This window comes from Pleurodeles waltl, chromosome 7, assembly GCF_031143425.1.
Source record: "Pleurodeles waltl isolate 20211129_DDA chromosome 7, aPleWal1.hap1.20221129, whole genome shotgun sequence".
NCBI classification, from domain to species: domain Eukaryota; kingdom Metazoa; phylum Chordata; class Amphibia; order Caudata; family Salamandridae; genus Pleurodeles; species Pleurodeles waltl.
Window position 1 is genome coordinate 1,191,137,668 of NC_090446.1, and position 24,237 is coordinate 1,191,161,904.

The following is a 24,237-nucleotide window of genomic DNA, read 5'->3' on the forward strand; positions in this document are numbered from 1 at the left end:
GCATCCTAAACTCAGGGAAGGGACAATGTATCAGCTGACATGTTAAACAGAGTATTCCATCCTTCATATGCTTTTTGACTGGCTTTTCAGATATTCAAAGGAATAGGTCATAAGGCTGAAACTCCTAAGACTGACCTTTTTCCCAGTTCAGAGAATACTCTGCTTCTGAGATTTCTGTTCAGGTTTCAGGTGGAGGGATGTAGAAGTACAGATGTGCTAAGATGCCCATGGCATCATCTCCTCTTCTAGGCATTCTTCTTTTTCCACTGAATGTCAACCTTCTGGCCCATCTTCATGAGGAGAATGTAGATCTGGTGTTGGCAGCTTCCTTTTGGTTAAAGACTGTTTTAACTACTCAGAATAATGACCAACATGCCAGCATGGATCTGCCCAGTGGATGAGTACCTGCTGCGAGTCCCTCTCCTTCCTCTAGTCCTAAGTCAAAGGATATGTCTAGCACCAAGGAAGTTGAGGGGAGGTGGTTGATTAGGACTTTGATCCTCAGTAGCACTATCAGTTCAGAAATCTAAGCGTTTATCCACACTTTTATGATCTTCCCTAGTCTTCCTTTTCTAAATTTAATCTCATGTGCTGGGAGGACTTTCAATCCATCAGACTGTATATCTGAATGAATCGTACAATTCAGTCATGATGAGTTTGAGAGATAACTGGCATTCCCCACTTGAAGAGTGTATGGACAGCAATAAGAGCAGTTAGAATACCTTGGGTTACAGATTAAATGGAATTCTAAATCTGTAGACTTTTATTGGGTTTTTCTTTCCTTATGTCCACTGTTAAATCAATAGCCCCTTCATGGGATCTCCCTTTTGCCCTTAAGGTATTGCAATTATCTTATTTAAACCTCTTTCTGGTGTAGATCTGAAATACTTGACTCCGTAGGTTTTCTTTTCAATGGCCATAACATCAGCATGCAGACTGAGTAAACTAGTTTCTTTCTCTGTTATTAGACATATTAATTTTTTTTTTTTGCAGACAGATTAGTTTGAAAATTAGGAGTTCGTTTTTGTCCTAAAGGTACATCAGATTGTCATCAGGAGCAAGAGAGAACTCTATTTCCTTTCAGTTCCCTTTACTATTTAGGAGGAATAGTACCTACTGATGTTTTAAGGGTACTTAAAATTTGGCAAGGTATCAGGACAACAGACTATTTAAGAACCTCTCTGCCAATTATGGTAGTGTTCAACATGGTTTCAAAGCCTCAAAGAATATGATTTCTATGGCTTATGGTTCTCTAAATATTATCTTACCAGTAGTGATACAGGGTAGATCTATTAGAGGTATTGCCGCCTCTCGGGAGGAAGCATGTTCAGCCCAACTAACAGTTATATGGTAAGTGGGCCACTTCATCTGCCTTTGTCCCACATTCTGCATTTGATGTGGAAGACTAAATGAATGGAGTTGGGATCTAGAATGTCATGGACTATTTCCTAAATGATTGTTCTCTCCCTTTATGTTGCAAATATTTATTAAATTGTATTTATTCTTTGATTCGACCAGGAGTTGTGCCTTTCTGGGAATTGGGTAGCTATTACTGCTCTGATATAGCATCATTTAATAAATAATGGTTGGAGAAATGGGTCTGAGAGGGAGTGACTCAGTTACTTACTGGTAATCTTAACTACTCAGAATACCCTTTTCTCCTTTCAGTGCTTGTGTCCTTTCCTCCTGGCACACTCGCAACCTACATTTCTACACGTTTTTGAATGACAGGAAATGTGGTGGGCCTTCTCCCTGTTTAGCCCAGGTATGGTCAGGGGCCATGTGGAAAAGGAGGTTGAAGGAAGGGCTCAAAGTTTACTTAACATTGGTTAACGTGGGTCAAATTGAGCTTGAATAGGAGAATTGAGAAGAGGGTACGGTGAGTAATGAAGAATTGGGGTAACTGAGTCATTCTTATTGCTCCTTGGGGGATAATAGCCCTAATCAACAAAAGTAATTTAAACACAGCGCTCTGCTTCCAGTTGACAATCCCCACAAGCTGAATTCCGACAACTAATTATTCTTCAACTCACACCTCTATAAATCAACTTGTAGCATTGCTTCCGGAAAATACATTTGGAAATAATGGTTTAAATTTGGGAAATCTAACGTTTCTGCATCCCACAGATTCATGGGTTTTTACAAGAAGCATGTACAATATAAAAGTACCTTTTAGGCAACTACGTCCATATCAAACGATGAAAGAAATAGTTTTAGCATATGGGCCAAGGCGGTGTTGAGAGCAGTTTCTCTTGTATATGCCACCCTACCTTCATTGAAGTGCCTCACTCTTCATGTTCGGATTTAAGATTTAATTCAAGGAATTTACCATTTTCATACTTAACTCCGTATTGGATTGTGTCCAACAATCTGAAACTATTTTGTATTGTAAACCCCTAAAGCTTACACTAATGGGAACATCCTCTTTCTCCTTCTTTAACAGAGGTCCAAATAATCCTACTATAGCATTGGTAATCCATGTAATATGCTGTAGACCAGGAGGCAATTGTCTGTGCAGTTAAACTATCTTTGTTTGGAAAATAAAAGCATTCTGCATTTCAAAAGATTTTTATTCCGCACAGATAATACCAGCCTTTTATATAAATTACATGTATAGATAGGCCTTTCTCAGGATACCAAACCTATCATTCAAGCAAATTGGAAGACAGTTAACAGGGGTGGCCCTAACCTGTGGTTTTAATCAAAAAACATTTTTACAGTAACAGGAAAATACAGTCAAGGTTGGACTCGCCGTACCGGCATTGGGTGATTCCCTGGGAGGCAATTAATTGTTATTGGTAAAGTCAACCCCAACCAATGGGTTACATTCTGAAACCTGAGATTATGCTTCCCCAAACGAAGCACTCTTAAAAAATGCCTACCAGTATGGATGATATGTGAATCCTACACCTTATAGTCTCCTTTGCTATTTTTTTCCATGCACTGATTTACACATGTGTGATTCATTGTCTCTGTATGGGTGTGTGATGTAAAGTGTGATCCAGCACCCTAAGGTGGCAAGCGAGGCGCTACAAAACAAATGAAATACACGTGAGAGCAGATATGGAGAGATGAGAAGCACTGTTAGAGGGTGATGGTTAGGGATTCATTGAAGGACCCCAATAAAGACTGCCATCATTTACTGTGCTTTAAAAATACAACTGAATATATAATTAAAAATGTGCTGTAGAAAGCACTTTTTTTTTTTCATTTCTTGCCCAAATTTTCTTGGGGAAAGAACCTCCCCCCCCCCACCCCCCAAATCCCTATTGTAGAGATCAGGCTCGCTATGACCCAAATTGGGGCTGGTCTGGCAAAATTTGCCAGGGCTGCTTTGGGTTCTCAGTCCAACACTGAATAAAGCCTGCAAATGTCTGAGGTTTTATTTTGGTTGCAAGCAGAACATGAAGTCCCCCAGACCTTCTTATCTCACAAAAGTGAGTCAAGAAAGGTGGTAAGGGACATTTAAATGATGCTAGCCACGTAAAGCACATTCAACGTTTCTTTCATATTTTGCACAGCTTGAACGTTTTGTTGTTAGTCTATCAAGTAGATTTTAATTGGCTCAAAAACAAAGTCTCCTCATTCTGTAGCCTAATTTGGCTTTACGGTTTTCTACGCTAGGGGCCAGATGTATCAAGCGTTTTAGCATTCGCAAACGGTGCGAATGGCCGTTTGCGAATGCAAAAATGTCTTTCAGTATGTATAAAAGGCATTCGCTATGCAGTTTTAAGGAATCGCTAAAATAGCGATTCCTTGAAATTGTGACCCCGTTTAGAGAATCGCAAATTGCGATTCTCTAAATAAGGAATCACAAATAAGGAATCCTTATTTGCGATTTCTTAAGCACCTGTATCAAGCTTTTCCTTAATGCGAATTGGGCATTAAGGAATCGCAATTACCACCAAATATGATTTGGTGGTAACCATGTGCAAGTTTTAAAAAATTGGGGAGTGCAGCAGAGGGGGCCTTAGCCCCCCAGCACCCTGGGGTTTGCATTTCCCAAATTCTCCAGTTAGGAATTCGCAATTTGGGAAATGCAAAAAAAAAAAAATCACAAATATGGGTGCGAATGGGGTCAGAATCGCTATTTGCAATTCGGTAATAGCATTTTCGATTTTTAAGAAAATCACTATTACCAAATCGCAAATATGATACATACCATTTTGCGACTCTGAAATAGCGAATTCTTAAAATTCGCTATTAGAGAATTGCAAAGCGGATTCTTGATACATCTGGCCCTAGATCCCATGGCACATTATAATTTTCTAAACATGTCAGCAACTTGTCTCTAGGTTCCTCCATGAACAGCACAGGCAGATACTTTAAACCTTTAAGGCCAGAGGAGCGCACAGCAGATCTTAAGAAGGACTGAATTCCATCAAGGGTTTTTTATTTTACCTCCAACAAAACACAGCAGCTCTACTCCTTGGACCTTGTCCTGTTTCACTTGACAGGAAAACAGTGTCTGGCAATGACTACGCAGCTCAAGACTAGTGACATGGACATTCCTCATACAAGGGACTTACCAAAAATGGTTCTACTTGCAGTAAGAAAAAAAAAACCTTGCTGTATAAAAGGTGTGTGTGAATGTATGTATATATATATATATATATATATATATATATATATATATACACATATATACACACACACACATATACACACATACATACACACAGGGTTTTCTGAGAAAACAAAATATAAAATAATCTAAAACATAATAAACGCACAAATATCACTTCAGCGAAAGGGTCCAGTTTCAGTTTTTTCCCCACAGTACAGTAAAAAAATTGGCATAAAAAAAAAAATCACGGTTTACTGCCTCACAGACTGCGTGTTACAACTGCTTTAAGCAGAGAAACAACTCTCCTAAAAGCCGCTCGGTCTCAGCAGTGCGATTCTACTTTATTGCACCCAGTTTAATGTGCTATTCATTGCCATTGTTGAATGAGGGGCGTCATGAGGTACTTCAGGCTTTGTCTCTGTGAGCCATACCCCTCCAAACACACTCAACAATGGCAATAAATAGATTACATTTTGTGTAACTATATAATCATTAGAATTTTAAACAAAAAAAACACATTCTGCCCTAGGAGGGAGAGAGAGAGCGTTCAAGCTATTCCCTCGCCCCCAATAACCAAGCAGTGTAATTCAGTAAATCAGTTGTTTGGAAAAAATATATATTTTACAAGCCCCCAAATAAACATGTATCTAAAAATAGGTATAACGGTAACATGCAATATGGGTCCATATTTCCATCTTGAGGTTCTGGTGAAACTTACAAACTACTGTTCAGTCTAAAATGGCATGATGGAAACACACATCACAAGAACATTCAAACTGCTATTAGTTCAGGAAACGTTTGCCGACATTAAGCAAGAAGCAACACAAAACTTAAAATATAACTTGCCTGATGTTTCACAGGTTTTGGAGATTCTGGCTGTTGATAGAAAATAATGAACACGTTATTCATGTGGCAACCAGAACATAGTAAGTAACTCAGAAGCTTAGAACGTTTTGGTAGTGCCAACATGCACCCACGACAAGTCATGAAATGCATTGATTAAATCTCTTAAAGTACTCAGTCAAACGCCCTAATCAGCTTTTTCAAGGTGAAATAAAACACTAAATTCTTCATTACAAATTATGGGCCAAATTCCGATCCCTGTGCAATTAAGGGTTTACGCAGGAACTGGAATCAGGATTTGTGTGACAATTAGATCTAGGTCGCAGTTTTCAATTGATAGATTCTGGCTGATTAAACCTCCCGAGATTTATCGTGGTAAAAGGCCTACAAAAAAGTAAAAACATGCAGAATATGGTGTGTTAAATACAGATTTTGGAGGTTATGCCTCATTTTGAAGTTGAAAAGTTGATATGCAGGTATAGGAGGTATTTACCGCTCAGCGGGGTAATGCTTTTTGCCATGTCAGGGAAATACACCATCCTATTACACCCAACTTCACAATCAGCTTAGACTAGCACCAAAGAAAGTGGAGCATGGAGCTCTAAAAGTTCTCTTCTTGCACTTGGACTTGGTTAAGCACACTTGCCGAACAATAAGAATAATTTCCTGCAACTCCTATTCCTACCTCACAATGCTCTCTCCGCCTTGTATGAATTCCCTTTTGGAAGAGGAATGGAAAGGATAGCACAACTTCTATAGGTGGGTGGGCACGTAGGACTAGAACATGTAACTAAAGTGGGGAAATAAGGTTGCAGTAAACCAGACTTCTCCAGCAAGTACCTCGTGAACTACAGGTAGCTCTCCAGTTACAAAAATTTAGCTCTCCTGTGTGGAGGCCAGCCTGATAAATTAGAAGTTTATACTTGGTTGAATTAATGTATGTATACCAAAACTGAAAAGTGTGTATTTAAGTCGAAACTTTGTATTTTCAGAACTTATAAGCCTATGTTCTGAGAAAAATTGAAAAATTGAAAAATCTATTCCCGGTGGTATTTGATTATTAACTCAAGTGGTGTTGGGGAGATCTTTACTAATATTAACTTGGTGTCAATAGCACTGCAGCTGTTATGCATTACCCATGTAGAGGCATTCCACACTGAAAACTTTTTGCATTATTGCTGGCAACCATGTCTGGTGAGTTAAGTTGAGTTGATCCCTGCTTGCATCTTGCATGTATCTGCCACTTGTATGATGTGGTCACTATTGAAACATATCAGTAGCTTTGGGTGATTTATTACCGGTAGATCTTATTAGAAAAAAAGATTGGAAACATCTTCAGTAAACATTTTATTTTTAAGCAGTGGATTGTTTGGCACAGCCTAGAGTTGTTGGAGCAAAGACTTCAATTATAAGGAATGTCCTTAAGAGAATACTCCACATAGAGGATTTGTAGTGATGCTTAGCACACCTAATCAACAGCTCCAGAGTTGAAATGCATACTGAAATTTCTGCAAATGTTGTGCATCAAAATGGACTGGGCTGTGTACAAATCTTAAACCATACTTTAACTTACATTAGTCTTGCCTTACCAAACTTACCTACTACAGGGCAGGTCCTAACACTGCCCCTCCTGGGTACTCAGCACTGCTTTCTTTAACACACAACTGATTGAGCACTGCCTACTCTACAGCAACAAGGAAGACCGGGAAATAAAGCTTAAACAAAAATCAAAACCCAAAATGAAGGCATGTAATGCATAAGTGACTAATCAAATTCCTGTATCCCATACCTCTTAAACATGCAATACTAATCTGCACAGCCATTTCCTAAATAATATCCCCTTCTCACCCTACAATTCAAGGTCAAAGAACTGTATATGTTCACTGAAATTATGGCAGGTGGGTGCTTTGAAAGGGAGTGTAAAAAGTGACTAGATTACCAAAAATCACCATGAACATACTTTCGCCTTACACCATCATCCAATTTACTTTCCTTAAATGGTTGGGAATCCAATTTCAGAGCAGGTGTCTTGATTGAAAGCATGAAGAAAAATGTCAATTTCAATGAAAGTCTGTTAAAAACAAGAGTGAAAGAAAGAAAACTGTATCCTCAAAGAAGACAATGTAAGGTCCTTCAAATGAAAGTTTAAAAGCTTCACAACCCTCTTAGTAAAAAAAAAAGATGGCACCCAGAAATTGGTATTCCAATATGTATGCCACAACAACCTATAGGTCTAAAGGTTTCGAATGTAAACAAGGATAACAAGGTTGGTTGAAGGCCCATGTGGGGCAGAATTCTCAATAGGAGGACGAAGAAGGCAACTGTAATAGCGCATCATCACTTTAGTCCTCAAAGGAACAAACTTGGAAGGTGCAATCAATTAAGCCACAATAGCAAAAAATAATACTTAAATTAACAATAATCCCCATACCAGCCAAACAGAGCACAGATGAAAGACTGAACACAATGAAGCCCCTATGGCGCTTAGTACGAGTTACCATCCCTATGAAGGACGTTAGAAATAATTAAAGGATCTTGTGCTACCCAGTTATCAGGGTGTTAAAGGACAAGACATTTTTAATGACAGGCTGATGGTAATCACCCGCTACAAAGACGCAAGACCCTTTTAAAATGAATTCTTACAGAGGGAACCAAAAAGTATTTGTGCAGTTTACAGACAACGCAAATGTATGAAGGGTCTTTTGTATTTGGACTGATGCAGATTCCTCAGCCTACTTGACAGTCTTCTAAGCATCACCAACAGTACATTTTGTGTAAACCCAGAATGGACACCAAAGTCATGGTCTTTGTATCTTTGTAAAGACCAGAGTGGTGGACTGAGACCAAAAGTATGTGTCCTTTAAAGCAGTGTAGATTTCCCATCAATTGACACACCTTCTGTGCTCCTTGAGGACAAGCAATTGACATACAGCAGGTTGAATAAGCATATCCAGTAGTAGCTCAATAGAAATGTCTTTACTCGAGCTAAAGTAAAGATCTTCTACTTTAAGAGGCAGGAAAACGGAAATAGTTCACATCATAAAAATCCAAGATAAGGTGGAAACCCCCCTCCATTTTAACAGTGGCGACTATGCCCCATTTCTCAGAGAAGAGCCAGATCAATTGATCTTAACTTTCTGTATATGTTCTTGAGACAGTAAGTAGAGCTGATGCCACCAAGATGGTTGGGTCCATGGCACCTGTAGAGCATAACAGTTCTTAACCATTGAAAGAACCCATGTGCCTTAGGCTGTTTGGATTCATGTGTGGCAGGGGCAGATTCCTGAGATGGTGTCAAGGGGGTATGGCTGGTTAAGGAAGAAGTCAGTTTAAACTGCTGGCCTTCACAGAATCTGAAGGAGCAGGCTTACTCTTCCCCTCAAAGTCTCCTCTCTCGTGAAGAAAAGGAGTACCAAACTGAAGCTCTGTGCCAAAAGAAATCCTATGCTTGAAAAGCTGGAAAGCCTTTGCAGCCTGAAAAAAAAGGGACACCAGGTTTCCACCACTTTTACAGCTTCCTCTTAGCAACGTATTCTTAGCAACGGAAACCATGACTGACATTTCATGATCAGAAGTATTCAAAGACCCAACATTCAAATCAATAACACAGTAAATCTACTCTGCAGCTTTCTTTCAATGGTTGAGCAAAGACTGGGTATGCCTCCTAGCTAGTGATTGAAAGCAAAGAGGCACAGCAGTCAAGATCATGCCAGAAGTAGAGATCATAGCTGGCTGTGATGCCCTCGGAATATCATATATTTTTCCCCATCTTTCTCCAGACACCTCGCCTCCTTGTTCATGTAGGTTGGTCTTTTGGCCCTTCAAGGCTGTTCAGAGCTGGGAGGAATTGAAGACACAAAGATTAGGCAGGCTCATACAGAGATGTCAAATGACTGAGAAAGGTGTTCTTCAAAAATACAGGACCTATTCCAAAAGTAAGAGTGCTGTGGCATTTGTAAGAGGCCTCGTACCCTACCAAGACTTAGACTGAAGTAGGTGGTGCTGGCAGGGTTAGGATGATTAGTTCTGTGGCTTGTCCTAGGGAGATGTACCGGAGATAGCAGAAATATTACTAGAGAAGTAGGAAAATGCATTGGGGTTTGAGGCAGAGGGGCCAGGGGGATCTCACTGTCTTTCTGCACTCAGAGCAATGAGGAAGGACAGAACATGGCATCTCCACTAGCTGCTCCTTGTCTCAAGTAGCACATAAATCCAACCTATATGCCATGAAGTTCTCAATTCTCCATTAACAGCACTGGGGGAATCCACTGCGACTGGTGTCCAGGGAGAACAACTTCCAGCACCCTGCTAAACTCCTGAGAGCCTGGCCCGTAAATCTGTTCCTAATGAAGTTGACCTTTATAGCAAACGATTGGGTCATGTACTCCCTGGTCAGTGGACTTATGGCGTCTAGGTGACCTCCCAAGAAGACTGAAGCTGGTGGATTTCTGGGGTGCCGATTTGGCAGGGCCCAGTTTTTCTTGGTGGTTCTGCATATTTCTGTACCTCTTGTGCTTTGGGATGGACTCTTGGACTAAGGGAGGCCCGCTTCCTATTCTGCTGCTTATGTCGTTGACTGATGGCAAAAACTCTGCCCTTCTCAACAGCACAGCACTGGAGCTGGGTTTAAAAATGCAGAAGTGGAAGTTGAGTTGGGAAAGGGCCTGCTAAAAGTGCTGGGGGCTATACCTGGCTTAATAGCTCACTCCAGAAATCCCACAGAAATGGTCCCATACTTAGTTCTTTTATGGTCCCACACAAAGAGAATATCTTCACTTATAAGTGGGTTTTTCAAACATTAAGAGAAATATTTTATTCCCTTTTACTACAGTTATAATGTTCTATTTGGCCACTAACGGGGGAGTAGGGCATTTTTTAGCTCTAATTCATTTTCAAGATCCCAGACAGCATGCAGCACTTAATATACCTAAAAGGGGATGGGGTGAGGGACCGTTGCAGGCACAAAAAGCCTTGTGAACTCCTTTTACTTAATGAGATATTGTTAAAATTGACTCTCCAAATAAGAGTGTCTAAGTTTCCTGAATTAGAAGATGGTGATATGAAAGTGCCCACTGAGACTCCAACCGGATATTATAAGACTCCAAGAGACATCGACCTTGCAGAGACCAACCAAGGATGAAACATGGAAACTACCCAGCTTCATTTTATTCCTAATCCAACTGCAGACACAATGCGGTAGTCAACTTTATTCACAGAAACCTCCAATTTACCATCATAGACAGTGAACAGAATAAGGAGGGTGGAATCCTGCCCTAGATTGCATCTGTCTGACAGTGGTAATGAGGTATATTCCTGTACAGCAGACCAGGAAGTACTCTGGATAGACTGGTGACAGGGAGAGGATATACTAGTGCTTTTTCTAAGAAACTTAAGTCCTCGATCACTGTGGGCCTGAGTCCAATTCGTTGACAACTAAATGAACAGAGAAGGGATTACACCTTTGTCTCTCACGGCCACAGATGTTTCTTGTGAATAGACTATGCATTTGTCCACAATTCCATGGCTTCTCTAGTACACGTAGGAGCAATCTCTGTGTCTGACAATGCCAGTGTGATGAAGGTGGATATAGCCCTGACACAGAAGAGAAGAGTTAAATGGAGGTTGACCACCCTTCTACACCATAATTGGAGGCCATATCTTCAGAAAGGAGACAGAGTCAAATATACAAGAATACTTCACAACGAATGAAGGTGATGGAGTGTTACCCAGATGGAGATGCCTTTTAGGATGTGCGAAGGAGGAAATTTATAGCGAAGATTCAAGAACTTTACATATTATGCACACTAGAGAAACAAGGCTAGAAGTGGAAATCAAAAGTACTGAACAGGAATGTAGGTTATTCCCCTCTCAGCCTACTGAGCAAAAAGACTGGGATTAAGGGCCAATTGGAGCTAGTAGTATTTAGCAAATGTCATGAAACTATGTATAGCAGAAAACTATTCAAAGTGCACTGAAAACATATGCAGCTCAAACAAAGATCCCAATACTCAAACTCAGGTAAAATATTAGAATCCCCCCGTATCTGCAGAATAAGTATTAAGAGCCACACAGGGTCATTAAAGTGCCAAGGACAGATGATTACAGAGGGAACTTTTACAAAATGTTATGCTCCTGCTGATCTTTAAATTGACAGCATTATCCCTCCTTAGTAGCCTCCTTAATACTGATAGAAAGCTATGCAAGTAGATACTTTAAGCTACAATTTTTAATAACCAATATAGTCCACACAGACCAATCAGGAATTATAAATGACAATGCATGATAATAACATATGGGTAGTCCACCACCTGGTCAAGAAAATAAAGAGAAAGAAGGTTCCAGTGAATCTGGTGTCACTTAACACTAAGCAGGCCTTCCACCAGGTGCGCTGTTTGTAGTCATTCCTTGGGATGGTCCTTGAAACTGACATCGGGCCTAAATTCCAAAAGATGATGATACCTACTGCTAGAATAACTTAAAGGTCAACCGTTGGGTGAAATAATGTAGCAATGGGGACCACTGCAGCCTTTTTCTTTTTGTGCTGAGCTGCTACCAATCATGTAGAGCGACCAAATAATATCCAAGGCACTGCTTTAGACCCAGATCAAAATCAAATCCCTTCCTGCCCTGATCGCCCCATAATATATATTTGTTAATTGTATAGCCGGCGAGATTCTAAAAGGTAAATCTAAGATTGTGAACCTCACTACTCGAGGAAACCATTTCTTGCTCTAGACATGTGTCCTTTTTAATGGACCACAAAATATATTGAATACTTGAGCATCAAAGTAACAACCATCTTTTCAGTTCTTTACTCAGTTAACTATCCTCCATTAATTTCCGATATCCACAGAGACCTGAAGAAGTGGTCCTCACTCTGTCATAAAGAGGTCGGATTTATGTAATAAAAATAAACTTGCTTCAGAGGGTTTTATCTATCAGGCAATAGATTGAGAGTTGGGATCGATTTTTCTGGGTGTCATAAAAAAAAAATAGATCTTGTTTTATTTGGAGAGGATCAGCCCGAGAACAGCAACTGTTATAATACAATACATTACAAGGAGGCTAGCACTACCAATTTTTAGCTAAATTAGCAAACATAACCAATGAGGGTAATGACTAAGAAGTCCAAATCTGAAACAGACCAAACGTGTGCTAACATTGGAAAAAAGTAACGGGTAGTGTTCAATGTACCTTATTGGTGTGGGATAACACAACATTAAAAAAAAGGCCTTACTTACTTCCCTTCTACGTCTAGCAAGATATATTGTATTCAAGTGTTCACCACAGTCCTACACTATGACCGATTTTATAAATGGAGATCCCAGCACACCTCAGGTCCAAGACCCATGCACCTATCCCATATATTATTGGATTGGAAGCTGACAAAATACTGAAGCAGCTGGTCTAAGACACCACAGCACATCATATATTTGAATGACTCATGTCCCCTTGAAACAGATTCTAGGTTTGGCAATTGACAAATTCCATAGCCTCTCTTGGAACTGACTGGGGTACAGGAGAAAATCTGGTTGGAACTACAGCAGAGCAAAAAAGGGAGTGTGCAGGGGTGCACAAGGTACCAAAAATGCAATCCTGTTAAAAACGAGCTGCTGCAATGCAGAGTCACACAGCTCTGCTGTAAGTTGGTCTAAAAAACACACTGAATTTACTATCAAAAACTACTATAATAGATGAACGGAAGGGGTTGCGCTAGTACAGCAACAGAAACATTTAGGATTGGCAACCTGTAGCAAGGGTTTCCCTTACTTGATTTCCTGGGCTGGCAAGTTGAGATCCAGGCCAGGACTAAGAGGAAATTAAGAGTGGAACTGTGATCCTACTGATTCAGCTTTGAGGCTGAGAGTGAATGCAGGGCCTTCTGATGATCTGAACGCTGGCTCCCATGTACATCCCTGATAAAACTATAGCCTAAGACGTCACCAGCTGAGACACAAAGTTTCACTGCCCTTAGACGATTGTCAGATATCCTTCAGAAGCAGGTGGAATGGAGGAGTGATAAGAAGATAAAACCAACCCAGAAGTGAAGGCTCAATAAAGACTACAGGGAATAATTAGAGACACTTTAGAGACCGCTGCCTCTTGGAAATGAAAGATGTCTTGCCCCAAAGAGAAAACCGATACTTAAGTAAACATAATCTTTAACCAGCAGTACCACATATCTGGATTGTGGCATACACAGCAGCCGCAGCAATACTGGTTCTTAGAGCACAAACCGGTTATATGTAAAGCAAGGCTTCCATCAAAACACTATGCATTTCATGGAACTGGACTGATATTTCATTGATGCAGTGTTTTTGACGTAAATTCCTATTTTTTTCCATTCTTATCCAAAGAGTTACTGTGCTACATTTGGAACGTTTTACAGACAATGAATTGTAAATCTATGAATATTAACCTCTTTGCTGCCAGGCCTATGCCCCTCCTGTGCCGAGCCTTTTTTTGGCTATTTGGGGCAGTTCGCGATTAGGCCCTCATAACTTTTCCTTCACATAAGCTATCCACGCCAAATTTGCGTCCTTTTTTCCAGCATCCTAGGGATTCTAGGGGTACCCAGAGTCTGTGGGTTCTCCTGGAGGAGATCAAGAAATTAGCCAAAATACAGCAAAAATTTAGTTTAAAAAAAAAAAAAGCCTGCAGAAGGCGGCTTGTGGTTTTTTCTCCGAAAATTGCATTTTTACTATTTTTTTGTACTTTTACCCTCCTTCCAGTTAGTGACAGAAATGGGTGTGAAACCAATGCTGGATCCCGGAAAGCGAACCATTTTTGAAAAATAAACAAAGTTCTGAATTCAGCAAGGGGTCATTTGTGTGGATCCTACAAGGTTTTCCTACAGACAATAACAGCTGAAATAAACAAATATTGAAATTGAGGTGAAAAAAACAGCCATTTTTCTCCATGTTTTACTCTCACTTTTTCCTGCGATGTCAGATTTTTTAAAGCAACATACGGTTACGTCTGCTGGACTCTTCTGGTTGTGGGGATATATAGGGCTTATAGGTTCATCAAGAACCCTAGGTACCCAGGAGCCAATAAAGGAGCTGCACCTTGCAATGGGTTTTCATTCTATACCGGGTATACAGCAATTCATTTGCTGAAATATAACAAGTGAAAAATAGGTATTAAGAAAACATTTGTATTTCCAAAATGGGGACAAGATACGGTGTTGAGAAGCAGTGGTTATTTCCACATCTCTGAATTCCGGGGTGCCCATACTAGCATGTGAATTCCAGGGTATTTCTCAAATAGTTGTATTTTTTACACACTGTCTTATATCTGGAAGGAAAAAATGTAGAGAAAGACAAGGGGCAATAACACTTGCTCTGCTATTCTGTGTCCCCTCAAGTCTCCCGATAAAAATGGTACCTTACTTGCATGGGTAGGCCTAATGCCTGCGACAGGAAAGGCAACATGGACACATCACATTTTCCCCAAAGAAAAATGGGGTGTTTTTAGAAAACTGCCTAGCTGTGGATTTTGGCCTCTAGCTCAGCCAGCACCTAGGGAAACCTACCAAAACTGTGCATTTTTAAAAACTAGACACCTTGAGGAATCCAAGATAGGGTGACTTTTGGGGCTCTCACCAGGTTCTGTTACCCAGAATCCTTTGCAAACCTCAAAATTTGGCCAAACTACTTTTTCCACACATTTCGGTGACAGAAAGTTCTGGAATCTGGAGCCACAAATTTCCTCCCACCCAGCATACCCCCCCCCCCCCACCCAAGTCTCCCGATAAAAATGGTACCTCATTTGTGTGGGTAGGCCTAGTGCCCGTGACAGGAAATGCCCCAAAACACTATGTGGACACATAAAAATTATCAAATACTAAACTACCTGTTCTTGCGGGGTGGGGACCTGCATTTTTGGTCCTGGGCTCAGCAGCCATGTAGGGAAACCTACCAAACCTGCGCATTCCTGAAAACTAGATTCCCGAGGGAATCCAGGGAGGTGTGACTTGCGTGGATCCCCAATGTTTTCTTACACAGAATCCTCAGCAAACCTAAAATTTAGCTTAGAAAAAATAAATAAAAAATAAATACAATTTTTCCCACATTTCTGTGTGGGATCACCGCACCGGGACAAATTTCCTACCACCAAATGTTCCCCTCAGTCTCCTGGTAAAAATGAATCCTCACTTGTGTACGTGAGGCAAGTGCCTGTGACAGGGAAGAGCCAAAAACATGTCAAAATTGAGGGGGAACCAAAGCGGGTCCAAAAAGGCAGTTTGGAAAAAAAAACATTTTTAGGCTGACAAGTGCAGCAGAATTTTTAATCGGTATAGATGAGACAATGCTGGGTGGAAAGAATTTTGTGGATTCCTGAAGGTTCCATCACAAAAATGTGGGAAAAATGTGTAATTTCCAGCAAAGTTGGAGGTTTGCAGTGCATTGTGGGTAAGGAAATGGTGTGGGGTGCATGTGAAGCACACCACCCTGGAATCTCCCAGATGTTTAGTTTTCAGATTTGTCTAGGTCTTGTGGATTTTTCTATGTGGCAGCGTCCCAAAGTCCAAAAAGTGCAGCCCTCACACTTCCAAGTAGGACGATTGAGAGTTAGCCACGCTCTCATGGACCAGATGTAAAACCATAACCCAAAATAATCCAAAGTCCTCTTGCTTGCCGTGGGATAAGATGTTGTAGTGTGCGGGAGGAGAGCTGGAAGACTGTTACCCCCTTCAGTTGGGGTGGGGGCATAACCAGGCCCATACTGGTTGGTAACCACCACCATCACCACTATTTTTTTATTTATTTTTTAATTTCCTGGCATCTAGTATACTTTCTGCCCGCCCTCCCCAGGGGGAGATTGGGGGTAATTGCCCCATCTGCCCACTGGTGGGCAGAACAACTTTTTGAAAACAAATCTTCCCTGGTCTCTGGTGGGCTTTCTGCCTTCCCAAAATAGGCCGATCTGATATGGCCAACAGTAATGTGCCCCCATGGGAAGCGACCCTTGCCCAAGGGGCTGCCCCCCCGCAACTCCCGCCCCTGTGTGAATTAATGCAAAAAAAAAATACAAATACCTGGTGTCTAGTGGTTTCTACACCCCTTGGGCGCAGATTGGCGTAATAAAAATAGGCCGATCTTCTCCCAAGAGGGGCAGAAATGGCCTAAAGACAATTCTTCTCCCCCCCTTCCTAAAATCGGCCCATCTGCTCCCAAGGGGGGCAGATATGGCCAACAGTAATGTGCCCCAATGGGAAGTGACCCTTGCCCAAGGGGCTGCCCCCCAAACAAAACGCACACATACACACACCAATCCCTGGTGCCTAAGTGGTTTCTGCCCCCGGGGGCAGATCAGCCTAATGAAAATAGGCCGCTCTGCCCCCAAGGGGGACAGAATTGGCCTAAATATAACTTGCTCCCCAGGGGAGCGACCCTTGCCTAATGGGTCGCTCCCCTCCTCTGAAAAACAACAAAAATAAATGATCCCTGGCGCCTAGAGCTCCAGTGCCGGTACATAATGGTTACGTCCTCGGGGCACAGAACCAGTTAATTTTTCTAGTCAGCCTTAATAACTTCACCCATAAGTTGCACATATCAACCGCCCAGCTTTACATAATGTATTGAATGAATGAATTGTAGAGGGTTTTGTAGAACGCATTGAAACTCAACCAAGTGTCCCGGCGATAAGCCTACAAGTACCGTCCAATACATATAAGCAGAACAAATCCTAAGAGGCAGAAGAAAAGCCAAGTTTTCAAGTTCTTACAGAAAACGTCCTCCAAAGACAGGGTCAGAGGTCGACAAGAAGAGGATTCCAATATTTGGCAGCTAGAAGTAAGAATGCTATACCTTCCCTCTTCGAGCAATTGATTCAAGGCACCACCATCAGAGCTGCTGTCACTGATCGCAATGATTTAGCGAGAGAGTAAGGAAGGAACCTGTCTGCAATTTGGACCAAATCCTGGTGAACCACAGATAGGTATTTAAAAAGAACTTGCTTCATAATGGGCAGGCAGTGAAGCGATCTAAGCAAGGAGGAAATCGCAGTCAGTCTAGGAGGTCTCAGGATAAAGTGGGCTGCAGCTTTCTGCACAAAGAAGCTTCAACCACCCCTAGGTAAGGAACATTGGTGTAGTCCAACAGAGATGTGGCCAGCACCTCCCTGTCTTGTTAAAGTGTGGAGGAAGGAGATTTAAACATTTCTTGAGTGTCCGTAGCTAAAAACAGGTAGCGACCACAACTAAGATTCAAGATTGAAGAGAAAGCTGGTTGTCCAATTTAACTCCCATATTTGTAGCCACAAAAGATGAGGGGGAGGGGTACAAAGAGAAAGGCATTGAGATATGGATCATCTTTAAAAAATTAACTTTTCACTATAAGGTGTGCAGTTTTAATGTACCTACAGTGAACTTTATATTTTGAGTGCTTTACCTCTATATGAGTTAATTTATGCCTTATTCGCCCTTTTGGAACTAAGAGTCAGACAGGAACCAATGGGAGCCAGGGTTCCAATGTTTTTCAGTACCATTTTCACAAACTGACTTGTAGACTGTGGTTTAATATGTGGGTGTCCACAATAACTTTGCACAGCTTCCTGAATTTGCAAAAGTCAAGGACATTAATTACCTTTCACAACGGAGACGTATACTAGGAAGCAAATAAAGGCAATGCATTCACAGTGACGTGCCTTGAAATCAAAATCAAATGCAATGTAGCATCGATACATCCTTTAACCATTTGCGTTTACTAATTGCTGCAAATTACAGAGGAAATTCAATTTTTAGATTATTAATAAATCAGTCTTTTATAATTAATTTGTCCCACAAAAGTAGCCAAATAAAATATGGGAAATTCTTTAATTAAATTTGTGCAGAACGTATTTTGTTTGTCAACTAGGGAAGCTTGAAAACAATGCCAAATCATGTGGTGCTATTTCAAACAACCTGCTAGATGTCCAGCCCGAAAAAATCTAATTAAATCAGCACGAAGATTCATTTTTAGCTTTAATTGCTTCATTGCTATAATCACACTGTTTTAAGACACAAAGAGCAACTGGTTCAAAGTCACTGAAACTGAACATAAATCAATACTTAAATGGTTCAAGGTTTAACACCTTGCCAACCAGCCACACGGTGACAAATGTCTGATCAATCATTTCCAGTCCATTTCCCTGCACTCGTCCTGCTAGCTTTAAGTAAATGTTAACGAGCACTGACAAAGCCAATAGGTCTTGCCTTAGGGAGCTATTGAGCAAGTCCTTTTTTCGGGACGTGCACCACGTATGCGCGTGCCTACAAAAAAAAAAAAAAAAAAGACAGAAAAGCTTTTTTTTTCTTTTTAGTTACGGCTTCAACTTATATATGTTAACTTAAAAGTACAAATGTGCACAATCATTTTTTTTTTTTTAATTAGTGAGGAGGAAGCAAAACGGGAGATGACCAAGAGAGGAATGGGAGCAGAACAGGGAACAGAGCGGAAGCAACATGGAGCATGGATGCGGGAAGCAAGCGACAGAGTACAAAGAAGAGTGCTCAGGAGTAGCAAATAGGTGAGAGAGCGAAGTGGCACTTGTGGGTAGAAGCACTCCAGCGAGAAACAGAACAAGGAGCAGGACAGTCAGGGAAAGAAGTGCACAAGGGAGAAGTTGGAAAATGCATGCCTCTTGTGGAGTACTTAACCAAACAAGCAATGCCAAAGCCAATATGTCTCACCTATGTAAGAGCTATTGGTTTTGCCAATGTGTTTCAGCCATGTTGTACACCAGCGTGGCTGCTGTTCAGCATGGCTAATAGTGATATAAGAAGAGTGGTGTGCAGTGTCCCAGAGTGGAATGGCGAAGAGTAGAGTGTTGCAGAGTGGAATTGAGTGTTGTAGAGCAGAGTGACAGAGTGTTGCGTATTGGAGTGGCATAGTGTGGAGTCACGTAGAATAGCCTACACTGAGTGGCACAGAGGAGAATGGTGTAGAGTGTGGTGGCGTTGAGTGCAGTGGCATATGGTAGAGTGGTGCTGAGTAGGGTTGAGTGATGCAGAGGGCAGTGGCGCAGAGTAGAGTTGAGCAGTATGGAGTGCAGTGACGGAGTGCAGAGTAGAGTTGAGTGGCATACAGTGGTGTAGGGTACAGCATAGTGCTGTGCAGTGGCACAGAGTGTAGAGCAGAGTAGTGCAGAGTTCAGTGGCGGAAAGTGCAGTGTTGCAGAGTAGAGTGTAGTGGCATAGAGTGCAGTTGTGGCGCGCACTGAGTGCAGTGGTTAAAAGTACAGTGGCATAGAGTGCAGGCGTGGAGTGGTACAGAGCAGTGATGTAGAGTGCAGAGGCATAGAGTACATTGTTTCAGGGTAGAGTGAAGTGATGCAGGGTACAGTCCAGTTGCGTAGGCGGCACAGTGTAAAGCGGTGTAGACTGCAGTGTTGCAGAATCGAATAGAGTGGCATACAGTACATTGTCTTAGAGTGCAAGGGCATAGAGTTGAAAGTTAGAGTAAAGTGCACTGGCAGAGTATATTGGCATAGAGTGCACTGGCATAGAGTGCAGTTTTGCAGAGCATCGTAGAGTACAGCATTGTAGAGTAGATTAGTGTGGCCTAGACATGACAGCAGTGGGGAAATGTGCAGTAGAGTCAAGTGGCGAAGAGTCCATTGGTATAGAGTAGAGTGGTAGACTAGACAGACGGACATTGAAGTGGCACAGAGTGGAGTAGTGCAGACAGGGGCGTAGGTTGGTCAGTAAGATTAGGGGAGTACGAGCTTCAGATTTCCCAACAGTCATGCTAGTTTATCTTATTAAGCCACATTATTTGAAAAGCAGGACATGACGTGGGCTTAAGGGGCAGTGGAAAGTGAGAAATGGGCAGATTGTTATTAATCAACATTTTTAAGGACTTCAAAACAGAGACAGGCATGAGAGTGCGTGTGTTTGTCAGTGCGGGCATGTAAAAATCATAGGTGAAGTCAGACAGACACTTAATCATACCCGACTGGGAGCCCTTCTACCCAACTACTAACTACAAAATACATTTTTAGGGGATGTAACATCCCAAACACCACCTGATGCTACGCCCCTACATGCACAGTACTGTGACAGAGTGGTGTAGAGTAGAATGCAGTGGTGGAGAGTGGAGTATCCATGGTGTGGTAGCACACTGCCATTTATGACAACATATTTTGACCTGAAATGACCATTACATTTTCATAGACATACAGTTTTACTAATAACACTATACAGCGCATAGACGAAACTGTGTGGTAATTGTAACACCTAGTTTAATAATTTGTTTGAAGCCATATTAAAGTATTTATTTCCAACACGCTTCAGAAAAAATAAGAAAATGTGCTCAGTTTGTGCGTTCATAATTCTGATATATTCTGAAACACTTACACAGTTCATTTAAATGTTGTGTACTAGAAAAAACTCTTTCCTACTCCTACTATAAAGCAAAAACAAAATAAAAAGTAAATAAGCGCTCTCAGAAGACAGCGGCTGCCATCTGACCTCTGTCTTTGAATGCACAGCAAGTGGGACAAGATAAGAACAAGGTCTATTTACAGAAAGGGAGCAGTCAGAAGGATTCTGTAAGTTTTGGCAAAGGCAGGACTGACCTCAAACTCACTAGCATGAAACAAAAAGCGAGCAATTGGAAAGCAAGAAAAGGTGAGTTACAAACCACAAAGCCAATGGCAAGCAATAGGCAGAATGCATTCCTAGGTCAACTTTCAGATGTCCCGAAGATGTCAAAACAAGTAATGCTTTTCAGGCAAGCAGTGGAAGGACACAAGTATGAGTCCATGCTCCAGGGGAGGGACAAACACAAGAAAAGTAAGGAAAGCCCGCACAAGATAGCGAATAGCAAGTGTCAAAGCCAATCAATGGAAGGCAATGGGTGGGCTCTAAGCACACTGTAAGCTTACAATACATCTCACAACAGAGCATATGCACTGTCTAGTAGGCAAGACCTAAAAACAATCATTCCATAAATGCTGGCAACATGTAAGCAACAAATCAGAAATAACCATTCGAGCAGGCTGGGTTTAACATCCATGTGTATTTGATTTTTAATACAAATTGCTAGTAATATATATGAACTTACAGGAATGTGGTCCTTCTTCCCCTTGTGTGAGGAAGCAACATGTGCAAGGTACTGAATGACTTTCTTGGTGTTTTCTGTCTTTCCGGCACCAGACTCCCCCCTGCAGAAGGGGAAAACAAACACTGTCACAAATGCTAGTTCACTTCATTCTGCACCAACTAAGTAAAAAAGTTACACAAAAATGTTAAACAATTCTGTAACAAAATAGTTAACAAGATGAAAAAATGTAATCAAACAAGTCACGCTCCCCAGATACACAGCCTTTGGTCACAAAATCCTTCTTAAATAACCATCAAAGTGGGCTTCCAAGAAGACAGGTAAAAAAAAAAAAAACAGGGCTAGTTAGGTGCAGGCCTCCTGGTCAGTCTTTACTCAAGTTCTAGTTTACGAAAAACTTTAATAATATCTCAATCATCATAGTTCCTGTTTCTCAAGGGCAAGTCCAATTCTGGCAGTCAGGAAGTTACTTTGTCCAAATTCGAAAATAGTTTCCTCTTGATGTACAGCCTACTACACACTGGAGATCCAGTGGCTGAATTTAAAGGCAAGGAACTTTAAAAATGAACCAGATTAGGAAATACGGTGGAAAGTAAAAATTCAAGTAAAAAGCCAGGCTCACCATGAACGACACTATGTATTTGTGGAAGGATGGAAGAGCTGCCAGGTGACCACGTGTTGGCAGGACACCATGTTTACAGTTGTGAACCTATTTGTATAAGTCACTGTTTAAGCATTTTTCTCCACTTAGTTCAGTTTAAGTGAACCAAAACCCTCAGAATGCATTCATGCATACAGTCATCTACCAATCTGAGATTTCGCTAAGCATTCTTTTTCTTCTACATGCCTACTCATTTTACCAAAGATGGATGAATGTCAACAATTTGTATCACTCAACTGTGCTAGTGTTTATCCATTCTTTACAAAATATGGCAGAATTACCATTCCCCATGTCATCAATATCCTTTCACAACTCCAGAAATGAAATTACTTGTGAAGGTGGGTTGTAATAAGATAATGGTGCAAGACATCAGTTAGTTTCTCAGTCGGCTGCTGACGGCAGAGGGATATCTCAGTATGCAAAACCTTGGACCGGTTTTTAGTTCGGAGTCCATTTACACAGAATTTACAGCCATTTCTGAGTCACAAGGTCAAGGCAACCAATCTTTTGCGAATATAATTTTTAGAACTAAAACAAAAACTGCTAACATGCCTAACGCAAATAGCCCAGTAAAACGTGATATGGTATGTAAACCTCTGTGCCGGAAACGTTTCACAACTGCACAATCCCATATATAGTCTGTCATTTCACATACATCTCTACCTTCCTCAGGAAAACAGGAGTTGATTTTGAAAACTACAAGTGTTATACTTTGTGTAGCTAGCAGAACTTCAAATTAACCCATAAGTATTGATAACAACTTCATATCTCTCGTGAGACTCGTAACAATTGGACTGCCGAGGGGATTTTGATTTCACTTAAGCTAGCCTTACTTACTCTGATTGGCTTGAAAGAAGACAGAGGAGCTCTCTGAGATCACCCTATTATCCTTGCGTTGCTTTCGCAGGAGAGGCTTACCAACACTCAGCCCAATAACATTTTTCCAATGAGGAGTCATCTGAGCCAGTTGACGTTGGATTACAGGCCACATACTTCTAAATATAGCTTTTCTGGGACTGTTAATTATGTAACCGTGATAACCTGAAGCAAGAATACCACATGCCCACAAGTTCCCAAATATAAAAATCATTCTACTTTGCCCCTAGTATTTTCGAGTGTGCCTCTGAAATGGTGGCTCCTCTCTGAAAATAGTTTGATTTCTCTATAGAAAGAAACACTAGTTACTCTTAGTAGTAATTTCTATATCCCAAGTGCCATTTTAAAGGTCCTGAAAAACTGTTGCATATGTAAATCAGTAGGTAAGATAGCTGCACAAGCCTCTTCATAAAAACGCACTCTGAGGCTGAAACACAGACCCTCTGATGAGATCTCCACGCAAAGGTGGGAGACAGACTGACCACTAGATCTCCATGCAAAGGTGGGAGGCGCCTGACCAGTTTTTGCACAATGATAAAACATTTTAGATGCATGGGTACATTCATGTTTTGCCCCTGTTGAGCCCTGTCTCAGACCCACAGCTGAGTACAATTTTTCTCCATACAAAACCAAGGGTTTGACTGTGTAGGAGAGAACAGGGTTTGCAGCGGAGTCGTACAAAGAAAGGGGGAATTAAAACTACAAGCATGAATGTGAGTTTGTTGAATAAAACGTATTCCTTCTGCATATCTTTGGTACATCAGAAACGTATAAAGCATTGTTAAGCTAATGGAGACAAGAGGCAGGTATTGTTGATATGAGCCCAGGGACTTGCCTAAAAAAAAAATATTGCTGATGCTTTTACTCTACTGGGCATAATTCACTTCACGTCACAACATTCGGCTACTTACTGACCTGGTTGTGCTTTGTGAGAATCAATACATACATACATACAATGAATAGATTGGAAAGCTAGCAAATACAAACACTCACTTGGGGAAGCTACAACCTGTTGAATGATATCTATTGAGTAATATCCTCAGGCACTATCTAATCAAACCCTGGCTTAGTCTCCATTAGTAAATTATGTTGGTACTGAAGAAGGTGGAAAAGCATCAAGAAAGCTGCAATTACAATTCAAAAGGAGCACACCTCCCATTAGTAAGAAACTTTTCAAATCCATTATGCAGACAGCTACCACTTGTGTCCCCTGGACACAAAGAGGTTTACATCCCTGTTGCTTC

The 24,237-nt window shown here is 41.1% G+C and overlaps 1 protein-coding gene across 4 annotated transcripts in view; it reads right to left on the reverse strand.

The window, feature by feature from the left end:
• The window catches only part of MYH10 (myosin heavy chain 10), a 955,741-nt gene that overhangs the window by 749,293 nt on the left and 182,211 nt on the right, over positions 1 to 24,237 (reverse strand). For all 4 annotated transcript variants that reach the window (XM_069200300.1, XM_069200299.1, XM_069200302.1 and 1 more), the window contains exons 5-6: positions 21,460 to 21,559; positions 5,414 to 5,443 (exon numbers count right to left, since the gene is read on the reverse strand). In XM_069200300.1, coding sequence (XP_069056401.1) covers positions 5,414 to 5,443; positions 21,460 to 21,559 — 130 coding nt within the window. The remainder of the gene's footprint in view (positions 1 to 5,413; positions 5,444 to 21,459; positions 21,560 to 24,237) is intronic.